A 10982-nucleotide genomic window follows, 5' to 3' on the forward strand; every position below is an offset into this window, starting at 1 on the left:
TTCACGAAAATTCATTAAAAATACTTCAATTTTTTAAGTAAATTATTTTTTAAAATTAATTTTAAAATTTATTTAATTGCTTTTTATTTTATTAATTTATTTTTTTAAAATTTATTCATTAACATTTATTATTATTTTTATTTCATAAAAAAATTGAACTAAAAATACAATTCCTTTCCATGTATTTTGTATAAAAATTTACTAAATTCCAAAACGTATAAAAATCAGAATATGCAAAAAATTTCAATATTAAGCAAAATTTGTTTGTTTAACAAATTTAATTTAACAAGCAAAAATTTTAAAATTTTTTAATAAAATATTTACGATTGCATTTCCAAATTTTTTAGATAAATTTTGTAAAAATTTTAAATAAAATATTCAATGAATTAAAAAAAAATAAATTAAGAAAATTGTTGAAATTTTTTTTAATTTCTTAAACAAAATTTTATTCGAATGTTAAATTGACTTCAAAATTCATTTTTTTTTTCATTTTCGATAAAAATTTTTAAAAAATATTTGAATGTGCCCCATTTTTTAAATTACCCCATATCAAAACCCCCCTTTACATTTTAAAATTTTTGACATTTTCGCTTAAATTTCCAATTGTACCATAGGTCGTCAATATAACAGTATCACTTCCATTCCTCTCAAAATGCATTTTCGGCTTTTCCGGGAATTTTCCACAAAAATGATGAATTTTCAAAGTCCAAATTTGTTAATTTTGTTATTTTTATTATTTCTAAATATTTTCTTAAAACAAATTTCAAACAGATTTTTTTTAACGCTTATTAAAACCGAGACGATCAAACACACTCTGTCCGCTATTTTGCTTCTTCAATCCGCCATTCGAGCCATTTTTCAACGGTGTGTTATTCAACTTGACTTTTCGGCCGGAACTCAGTGAGATTTCCTTCTTTTGTTGTTGCTTCACACTGAAGAGTCTTTCGTGCACCGACTGATTCTTCTTCTGTTGTTGCCGCAAAATTTTATCAGACTCGAGGGAACTGACAACTTTTGCGACAGCAGCAGCACCTCTTGCCGGCGACTGTTGAAGACGCATTTTCGCAAGGGCCTGTGATGCGTTTTTCAGTCCCAAACGGGCTTTGACGTTTTGCGGGGATTTTTGTCGTCGCTTAAGGATGCCTTTCTTTTGCGAGGAAATTTCGATTATTTCGTCTTGTTTCGAGAAGGAGACACTTTTTTCCGTCGAATGGTTCAAATATTCGTCTTCGTCGTCTGTTAGCTCGTTCGAGGAGGCATAAGATGCTTTGGCTGGTACTTTTTTCACCATGAGAACGCGTTGGTTTTTCAACTGTGGCGACGATGCGGAAAGAGGAGAGCTTTTTAGAGATGGCTTTATGACAACGGGTTCAGCTGTTTTGCCGCCTAAGCGATCGAAAATTGAATTTTTAGTGTCGACGGTTCGTTTAATAGTTGGTTTTGCGGTTGAAATCGTTCTCTGTGGTAATGCTCGACCATTATCTGACTCTAAAAAGGTAAAATTTAGAAAAATTATGAAAATTTCTTTTAAAAAGATCACAAATTTCTTACCTTTTAACACCAACATGGCTCTTTGAGGCTGTTTTTCAACTTTTCGTCGTACAGGACTTGGTTCTTCATCGCTTTCCTCTGTCATGACGGATTTTCTGACGATCGGTTTGATGTCGGAACGCATTTTTCCACTCATAACGCTCGAATTTCTTTTTATCACGGGTTTTTCGTCCTCACTGTCCTCACTAACTTTTCTTTTTACCCTACTAGATGGCGAAACTAGATCCCCGTGCTCTTGCACCGACTTGGCTTGCCTCAAAATCAAGATAATATCGCCCATCCGGAAGATTCCCATCTCCCGCAAGTACTCCTTGTTCAGATCCGGCAACATTGTCATCTGGATGCGGTTCTCTGTGAATGAATGGGCATACGTGTTGGCAACTTCCTTCGGCAATCCAGCTTTGCGGAAGAAATCTGTCCATTTATCTGCAACGAAAAGCGAGTTATTTATAGATTTTTTCCGTACAACCCACGAAAAATCCTCTCCTGATGTAAACAATCAACGAGGTGTTGGTTTTCGGAGCATTTTCTTACCTAAACTCGTCATTTTACCGAACAAAATGACGTTATCGCAGTTTTGCACTGAAATATCCTCAATTTACTGCGATTTGTGTCCTTTTTAAAGACTTATTGCTGACTAAAATCACGGAAAATGCAAAATTCGGTTCGTTTGTCGTTGAACTGTCAACTATCCCAAGGAGCAAGGTACTTTGATGTGTCATTCTCACAGCCAAAACAATCCCAAAAAAAGTTTTTTTCACACATCTGTCGGGAAATTTAACTCAAAAAATGGCTCAGAGTGCTGCTACGTTGGAGAAAAAGCTTCAAAGCGAATTGGATGCCCTCAAAAATACACAAAAAGGTAAAAATCTATGAAAATTCGTCACATTTTTAACCATAACCGGGCGTAAAGTACTCCGAACCTCTCCGCATGGTTATTCGGCGACCGAAAAAAAAAATCACGAAAAATTTCCTTCTCTCTTCCCAGAATACGAGAAATTGATACAACAACGACAATTACTTGATGGCCAACTGAATGAAAATAAAAATGTGTTGGACGAATTGAATCTCCTCAAAGAATCCAATCAAGTAAGATTTTTTTTTTGTTATTTTTTGGCTTTTTCAATTAATTGCCTTTGTTGTTGCAGGTTTACAAGCTTTTCGGTCCGATTCTTATTAAACAAACGCTCGAGGAGAGCAAACAAAATGTCACGAAACGCGTCGATTTCATTAATAAAGAGCTGAATCGGTGTCAGGATCAGATTACGGCGCTAGATAAGAAGCAGGATCAGCATCGCGAGACTTTGATGAAGATGCAACAACAGTATCAAGCTGCAATGGCCTTGAAATAAGGCGAACTCGTATTAATTTCATGGATCATTTATGCTTTTACACACGAAAAAAATCAAATTTTCAATAAATTTCGCTTGGAGAACTTTACGTCGCGGTTGAATTCGTTCAAAAAATTTTTTTTTTACTTTTTCAGACACACCCACGCTCCGTACTTTTCCTAAAACTCCAATTTACATCTACGAGGATCACAATGAGGTGCTGGAACCGATTTACAATTGTCTCAAAAGTCGTCATCTACCGTTTACGGGTAATTTTCTCATCCATTTCGACTCGCATCCGGACCTTTGTCGACCGGAACATATGCCCGCCTGCTTTGTTTTCGACAAAACTTTGTTGTTAGAAGCTGTGAACATCGAAAATTGGATTTTGCCGCCAATTTATGGGGGGCACATTGATCATGTCGTATGGGTAAAGCCTCCGTGGGCGCAACAAATCCCCTCCGGAAGTTACAATTTCGAAATTGGCGAATACGACAAAGAAATTTACGTTCATGCCATGCTGGATTATTACATTTCTGAAGGATCTTATTGTCGATCTGAGGATTTAAAGAACAAAAAGACCTGGAAATTGGAGAGTGTCGATGGAAAAGACACTTTAAACGAAGGAACTTTGGAGAAAACTGCTTTTCCATACATTTTGGATATCGATTTGGATTATTTTAGTACCGTAAATCCATTTTTGGACATTTATTCCAAAGCAAATACCTACGAAAGGTTGAAACAAATTTATATTTCCCCAAAAACCTTTAAAATCGGAGATGAAGAGTCCGTTATTGAATTCACGAAAAGTCGTCGAGCCCACCTAAAATACCTCGAATCTGTCTTTAAAGCACTCGAAGTCGATCCAGATGTCGAAAAATTGGAAAATCATCCAACAAACCCCCAAATAACGGAATTGCTCAAGAGTTTACTGGTCGATCTTCAACGTCATTACGACAAAAATGAATTAGATTACGAAATAATTCATAATGCTGGATGCACTTGTGATACAATCGAACTTCCGCATCACATTAGCTCGAAAACGGAAATCACAGAAATGGTTTCCGAGTTCAAAAGGTTCCTAAAAACACTGAAAGCTGCTCCAACGATCGTTACTATCAGCAGATCTTCCGAGTATTCGCACGACGTTGTCGATTTTATTCAAGAATCTGTCGTCGATGCGCTGAAAAATGTCTTTAAAGAGCAAATTTGTGATCAACCGGAACTTTTATACTTGGAAGACGAATAAAAACAAAAGTCTTCTGCGAATTTATTTCATGTACAAAGGAGATTTCTAGCTGTATTATCTTTTTCGTTCGCCTTTCACCGTCTTTCGTTTCTCTTTTTTCTCTTCTCTCAGTTGTTTTTGCTTTTCACGGTCTTCTTTGTCCTTTTGTTTCTTCGCTTCGCTAGCGAGTTTGGCGTTTTCACGTTGTTCCCTTAAGCGGGCTTGAACATCTTGGAAATTTGTGTTCTTTTCCAAGCCATCTCCCGACGACACGCCAACTGCTGCTTCGTCCTCGTCTTCTTCTTCGTCAGCGGAGAGCTTAAAAAATTGAAATTTTATTAAAATTATTTTTTTTTTAATGGAAATTTTTGACTCACTTGACTATATTGTGCGATGATTTGCTCCCGAATTCGCTTTTCCTCTTCGGTATACACGCGAACTTCGTTTGTCGCGAGTTTTTGTGTTTCTAAAAGTTTTACGAGACGATCTTCGACATCGATTTCTGGCGGTTTCTCCTCCGGCTTGTTGTCTTTCGGATGACATTCCGCGTATTTTGTGAGAATTTCTTGCGTGACAGCTTCGACATTTGATTCCTGCCAACGGAAAATTGAAAATTTAAAGTATTTTCATTGAGAAAATTTCAGAAAATTGTCTTTTACCAGCACTCCGGAGAGAACTTCCTCTAAAGTCTCACGCTTTTCCTCGTCACTTGTCTCGTCGTCGACGATTGACATGATGTATTCCGTGTAAACGCTCTCATCGAGTTGCAGTTCTTTCAACTTTTGCTTCAGATATTTCTGAAAATTGGCAGCCATGGTCCCCGTTTGTGACGGAAGATCAGGAAATGGACAAAAATGGAAGAAAAAAGGTTACAAAGTCTCAAAATAAGCAACAAACTTGCGCTGTCAACCGATGACAAAGTCCCAAGAGATGAGACAAAGTATACTGTGAAAAATTTGTGTTTCGCAAAATTTCGAAAAAAATACGAGACACATGCGAGACGAAAAATTTTAAAACTCAGCAATTTGATAAGAACTTTTTGCATCAAAATGACTTTCAGAGTAAAAAAAGTAATTTTGTGACTCAAAAAAATTAAGATATCGAAAAATATTAAAATTTGTCTCGAAATCTTTTTTACAAAAAAAAAAAATAAAAATAAAAAAAATCATTTAAAATAAGACTTTTATAGAATTTGTACAAATATCGCTCCATTTTTTAACGATACCACTAAAATATGACGCCTTTTTTGTTCTTCGTTTTTATTTTCATTCTTTAATTTCTCAATAATTTTTGACTGCTCTTCAATCACATCGTATTTTCAATTACAATATTTTCCAAAATTTTTATTCTTTTCAATATGTCTTTGTGATGCAGAGCACCATTAACACAATCATCGCAATACCAGAAATAATTTTCATTTGCGACAAAAAAAAAAAGTCGAGAACTGGTCTGTCAGCACCGCGCACTTTGGATGAAACTTTGAACTGCAAAATTTGCAAGGCATTTGCGGCACAATCTCCTCATTGTCGATGAATGGCATTTCGCATCCGTGGCATACGACCATGGCTCAAAGAAATGCCAAAAAACTTCGATAAAAATATCACGTACGATAGAACACGTCTGTACTATATCGTAGCTCAGAGAGTAAGAAGAGTAAAAAAGAATAGAGTAAAGAAGACAAAAAAATTTAAAAAATATTTTTGAGCTATTTGAAAATTTGATTTCTAACATGTTTGTATGCCTATGTTGCAATAAATCTACATTTTCGAATAAATTTTGAGGTTTTATCAACTTTTATGAAAATTTACGTCTTTTTGAAAACTTCTTAACACAATTTGCCTAAACAGATATGAAAAAAAATCATTTCTCTTAATTTTTAAAATTTTAATATAAAAATGGATTTTTTAAATTTTATATAAAAAAGTACTTTTCTATACTGCTCGAAATTTTTCCTTCTTGATATTCAGAAAAGTTCTTTAAAATCGAAAACGTATTTGATTTTTGCATTTAAAATTTCGAATTTTGCACGTTTCGCAGATATTTTGCCTACTGCGATACATGAATTTCTTACAATGCAACAATCTTTGCTCACTGGAGAAACTCCGTAATAAAAGAAAAATAATGCATAACATCAAGTGATTTTTTGTTCTATTCAAGAAACAAAGAAATCAAAGTCGCAACCCAACAAAGAAACAGTGATAATAAAATAATTAAGCAATTAGATGACATGGGACTGTTAGAGCCTCTTGCCAATTTAGTGGGAGTTCCTCCTGCAGCTCTTAGTTTACTGCTATCCGTTTTGCTAGGTTACCCCTTGGCCTACGTTTATCGCACGTATGTACATAAAAATCAATCGAAGACAGTGTGTCAGCTATTTTTAGCCATTTCGGGCATCCTTTTGTGCACTTTCAACTATGGCTTCGGAGTTTACCACAGTTTACTGGCCGTTCTCGCCTCGTACTTGTTCATCACTTTTTTGCCAGCGAAATCGCTTCTCGTTCCCGTGACCTTCACTTTCCATTTTGGATATTTGCTCATCGGATATTACTTCACGACGACGGAAAAGTATGACATCACCTGGACCATGCCGCATTGCGTGCTCGTTTTGCGTCTCATCGGATTGTCGTTCGATGTGCAAGACGCCACTGTCCCGGAAGAGAAACAATCAAAGGACATGAAACGATTACGGATCGTCGATAAACCAGGCCTTTTGGAAATCGCATGTTACACATATTTCCCCGCTACAATGCTCGTGGGGCCTCAATTCCCCCTGGAACGCCTTCGCAGGTACTTGAATCACGAATTTGACGCTTTTACGGGACACACGAGTTACGCGTTGACTCGCTTCGGACAAGGCGTTTTGTATTTAACGATGAATCAAGTGCTCGCTCTTTACGTACCTGATGCGTATCTCTTGTCCGACGACTTTGCGAACCGGAGTTTCTTCGCGCGATGGTTTTTCGTCGCTGTCTGGGGCAAAATGGTCATCTACAAGTACGTCTCGTGTTGGATGTTGGCTGAGGGATCTGCCGTTTTGTTCGGAATTACGTTCAACGGCAAGAAACCGAATGGCGAGGAAGACTGGACCGCATGTGCCAACATCAAAATTTGGCTGTTTGAGACTGCAACGCACTTTGGCGAGTACATCCAAGCGTTTAATAGTCAAACAAACTTCTGGGTTGCTCACTACGTGTACAAGAGGCTCAAGTTCCTCGGCAACAAACATGCCAGTCATATACTCACGTTGTTGTTCCTCGCCGTATGGCATGGTTTCCACAGCGGCTACTACATGACATTCTTCATGGAATTCGCTTTTGTCGTGTTCGAAAAGGAACTCGAAACGGCAGTTTCTCGAAATGAGCCCGCCAAGCGGTTCATGGAACAACATTACTCGAATCCCGTCATGCGCGTCGCTCGGAATATTTATTGCGTCGGATTTAGTGGATGGAATTTGGTGCCGTTCGTTTTCTTGAGCTTCGGAAAATGGTGGCATATTTACAAGACCGTTTACTTTTACGGATTTATCGTTATCCCGTTAGCTTTTGCGGCAGGACCGATTTTTAAGGTCATTTTGCCACCCACAAGGCCAAGAAGCGATGCCAAAAAAGCAGAATAATGTGACGAAATTAGAAAAAAATTCGTTGAAAATTGAAATTTTTGTAGTTAATTTACATCGAAACCGAATAAATAAAAACAAAAAAAAAACAGAGGAAACAAGGAGATAAGTAGAGTAAATAGTAAATTTAGTAGGAAAAAAATCACTTTTTAAATAAATAATTAAATATACACTTTATATAGTCGAAACTAGTGAAAAGGAGAAAGAAAGTCAATAATTTTAAATGAAATGAAATATATACACTATATATTTTTTTGCAGCGTGTATTAAATAAATTATAGAATAATTGAAGGACAATTCACATCAACTATGGAGAATATAAAGTAATGTTAATAAAAATACTTTAAGTTGTTCAAAACTTTACACCAATAAAGCTTGACACACAGTTGAAACTTTTGTTTTTTTTTTTCTTTCTTTGTCTCGTAAATTGAGGAGATTTGACCTTATCAGAGAGGAATTTGAAGGTAAAATCACGTAAAATTGTTTTGAAGAAAATTGTTAATTTTTTTTTACCAATTTTTACAAATTTTTTTTTTCAAAGTTTTTATAGGATTTTAGCTAAATTTTCCATGAATTTCTAACAAAATTTTAGAAAAAAATAATAATAAAATTTTATTCCATGAAATTCTATGAATAGGTAAGCAAAATATTTTTTTTTTTATTTTCTTTAGAAAATTATTTATCGACAAAATTTATAAAAAATTCATTGATTCAAAATTTTTTTAAAAATAAAACTAAGTAATAATTAAAATTTAATTAATATTTAAATACATAATTAAATTAATTAAAAATAAATAAAGTTTAAATTTAATACGCACTAGCTCGATTTAATAAAAAATTATTTTTAAAATTTATTTCAAGCTTTTTTTCATTTTAAAATTTAATAAAAAAATTTAAAAAATAAATAAAATTTTAAATACATATTTTTTATTTAATAAAAAAATATTTTTAAAATTTCAATAATTTTAATTTATTTGAACAAATTAATTTTTATACAAAAAAAATTCTGAAAATTTCAAGAAAAAATTTTAAAAAATAATTTTTTTGACATTTTTTTGTTTGGAAAAAAAATCCATGCTAAAACATTACATAATTTTATTAAAGATTCTTCGGAATTTTTAAAAATTTTCCCAATTTTTGAACAAGTTTTAATTTTTGCCTTAAAAAATTAAAAACAAAAAAAAATAAATTAAAATTTTTTAGATAAAATTTCACCAAGTCGGAGTCAATTTAAAAAAAAAACTTTTTTTTTATTTTTTTTATTTCAAAAATTATCTTTTCAAAACGAAAAACTTACTTCTTTCAGATATTTTTTTTTTCGATGTAGTTTTTGTCAGAAGAGATTTTGAAGGTAAAATCACGTAAATTGAGATATAAAATGCGAGTTTTACGGTAATATTACATTTTATTCATACGTTTTATTGAAAATATTTCTCCATTTCCTGCTAATTCTTACATCAATACAATATTTAATTATCTTTCTAAAATAATCAGAAATTTCATAATGTTACTTCAAAACATCGCTGCACTGTAAGCGCATCTAAAGAGAACGTGAGTCAATCTAAATATATATATTTATAATTTTTTTTTTCATTTAATGTATAATAAATACGAATAAACGCGGCATTTTAGTCGGCGTATCCCAGATAAGATTGATCGGTGTCGTCAATGTCCACGGACTCCTGCTTGATGAATTCGTGCAGCGGCGTGGGGGCAATGTTGGAGCTACTACTGCTCGCCGAGTTATTTCGTTTCGCCTTGGCGTGCGTCAAGATGTGACTTTTCAAGTTGGTGGATTGCGCGAATTTCTTGTTGCAGCCGTCAAAGGGACACACATAGGGACGATCTCCGGTGTGAATTCGCACGTGTGTGCGTAAATTGAAGTCGAGCGAAAAGCGTTTGCCGCATCCCTCGAAGGTGCATTGGAAGGGTTTTTCGCCCGTGTGCACCAGCTGGTGTCGCTTGAGTTTGCTGCTCTCGACGAAGGCTTTGCCGCATTCGGCGCACACGTGAACTCGCGGTCCATGCGTGTGGAGATGCTTGCGCAGCGCCGAATTATCACGAAATAGCTTGTTGCATCCTTTGTGGGGACACGCGATATTCCGATCTGAGGTGTTGGTGCTCAAGCCGCCGCTTCCGGCATTTAGTGTGTTGTTGCTGCTGCCCGAAAGGAGGGAGGACGAGGTGTTATTTAGCGAATCTTTACTCAGTTTGATCTTTTGTGTGGGTTGTGCGAGTTGCGCCAACTGTTTGGGATCCGATAAATCGAGTCCGATCGGACTGTCCTGAGCAATTTTCTGACTTGTCATGTATTCCGTGTAATCGGGATCGTCGGGCTCGGGATTGGAAGTGTCGTCGTCGGCTCCAGCTGCCCACATTACGACACTAAACTCGCCCTCCATCGTTTTTATTTGTACTTTCTTCTGTGCCCAATGACGCGATTTGCCACTTTTGCCGGTTGTTGTTGTCGTCATTGTGCCTCCGACACTCAAATCATCGTTGCTCATCAAGACGGCGTTGCTTTGTTCCACGATGCTGTTCTTCTTCTGTCGTTTCTTGCTTTTTCCGCTACTGCTCTGATTGCCGCCCAAGTGTGATTGCATATTTGCTGTCGACATCGGTGACATTGCGGGCAACGACGAAGGCGGCGGCTCCAAATAAATGCTATTTGGCAGCGGAATACCTTCGTAGACGTGCATCGGATCGTCGGCGGCATCGAGAACCTCTTCCGAATGGTGCAAATCGATGTCCGAATGCAACATTATCTCCTGGTCGTCGACAGATTGCAACAATAAATCCTGTGAATCCTCTGTTTCGCACACCACTTCCTCGTATTGATCGTCGTCGGCCACTACTACTTCGTACATCGTGCTAAATTGGTCGATTACGTCTTCGTTTGCGCCAGGCACTTCGACCTCGCACACTATATCCTGGTCTGACATTGTGCTTTTGATGCGTTTCGCGTTTTTTCTTGCTCGTATGCCTATCCAGCAGACGGGATTTGACGTAGTAAAATTTTCGTGTTTGTTTCTGCTCGCTAAATTTTGGTTATAAATGCGTTCTTATCACATTTAAGCACGTTTTCCGATGCCTCGAATGTCACTGCACGGAGTTATCGGCACTTTTTTACCTCATAGAGGATATTTCCGCGTCCAAATGTTTATTTCTGTACTTTTGGATTTAGCAAGAAAACAATTGACGGCAATTTTTACCTATTTGACATTTCTTTGTTTATGCGAGGCTGTCCAGTTTTTTG

At 36.0% G+C, this 10982-nt stretch overlaps 5 protein-coding genes across 5 annotated transcripts; 2 read left to right on the plus strand and 3 right to left on the minus strand.

Moving 5' to 3' along the window:
• Window positions 1-585: 585 nt before the first annotated feature.
• LOC134831018 (uncharacterized protein C19orf47 homolog) lies at window positions 586-2227 on the minus strand. Its single transcript, XM_063844651.1, has 3 exons — window positions 2086-2227; window positions 1552-1977; window positions 586-1488 (listed from the first exon to the last, which is right to left on the minus strand). The coding sequence occupies exons 1-3, from the start codon at window positions 2096-2098 to the stop codon at window positions 779-781; spliced, it is 1149 nt and encodes a 382-aa protein (XP_063700721.1). The 5' UTR covers window positions 2099-2227; the 3' UTR covers window positions 586-778.
• A 50-nt stretch (window positions 2228-2277) lies between these two features.
• Window positions 2278-4131, plus strand: LOC134830678 (UPF0489 protein C5orf22 homolog). The gene is made up of 2 exons (XM_063844234.1): window positions 2278-2413; window positions 3038-4131. The coding sequence occupies exons 1-2, from the start codon at window positions 2341-2343 to the stop codon at window positions 4129-4131; spliced, it is 1167 nt and encodes a 388-aa protein (XP_063700304.1). The 5' UTR covers window positions 2278-2340.
• Window positions 4132-4185: 54 nt separating this feature from the next.
• LOC134830679 (coiled-coil domain-containing protein 43) lies at window positions 4186-5019 on the minus strand. The gene is made up of 3 exons (XM_063844235.1): window positions 4770-5019; window positions 4488-4703; window positions 4186-4428 (listed from the first exon to the last, which is right to left on the minus strand). Exons 1-3 carry the CDS (start codon window positions 4923-4925, stop codon window positions 4186-4188), a joined length of 615 nt encoding a protein of 204 aa, XP_063700305.1. The 5' UTR covers window positions 4926-5019.
• A 1178-nt stretch (window positions 5020-6197) lies between these two features.
• Window positions 6198-8111, plus strand: LOC134830676 (lysophospholipid acyltransferase 5). Its single transcript, XM_063844231.1, has one exon. It carries the CDS (start codon window positions 6338-6340, stop codon window positions 7724-7726), a length of 1389 nt encoding a protein of 462 aa, XP_063700301.1. The 5' UTR covers window positions 6198-6337; the 3' UTR covers window positions 7727-8111.
• Window positions 8112-9122: 1011 nt separating this feature from the next.
• On the minus strand, window positions 9123-10926 carry LOC134830677 (transcriptional repressor protein YY1-like). Its single transcript, XM_063844233.1, has one exon. It carries the CDS (start codon window positions 10666-10668, stop codon window positions 9355-9357), a length of 1314 nt encoding a protein of 437 aa, XP_063700303.1. The 5' UTR covers window positions 10669-10926; the 3' UTR covers window positions 9123-9354.
• Window positions 10927-10982: the final 56 nt, after the last annotated feature.

This window comes from Culicoides brevitarsis, chromosome 2 (assembly GCF_036172545.1).
Source record: "Culicoides brevitarsis isolate CSIRO-B50_1 chromosome 2, AGI_CSIRO_Cbre_v1, whole genome shotgun sequence".
In the NCBI taxonomy this organism is placed as follows: Eukaryota; Metazoa; Arthropoda; class Insecta; order Diptera; family Ceratopogonidae; genus Culicoides; species Culicoides brevitarsis.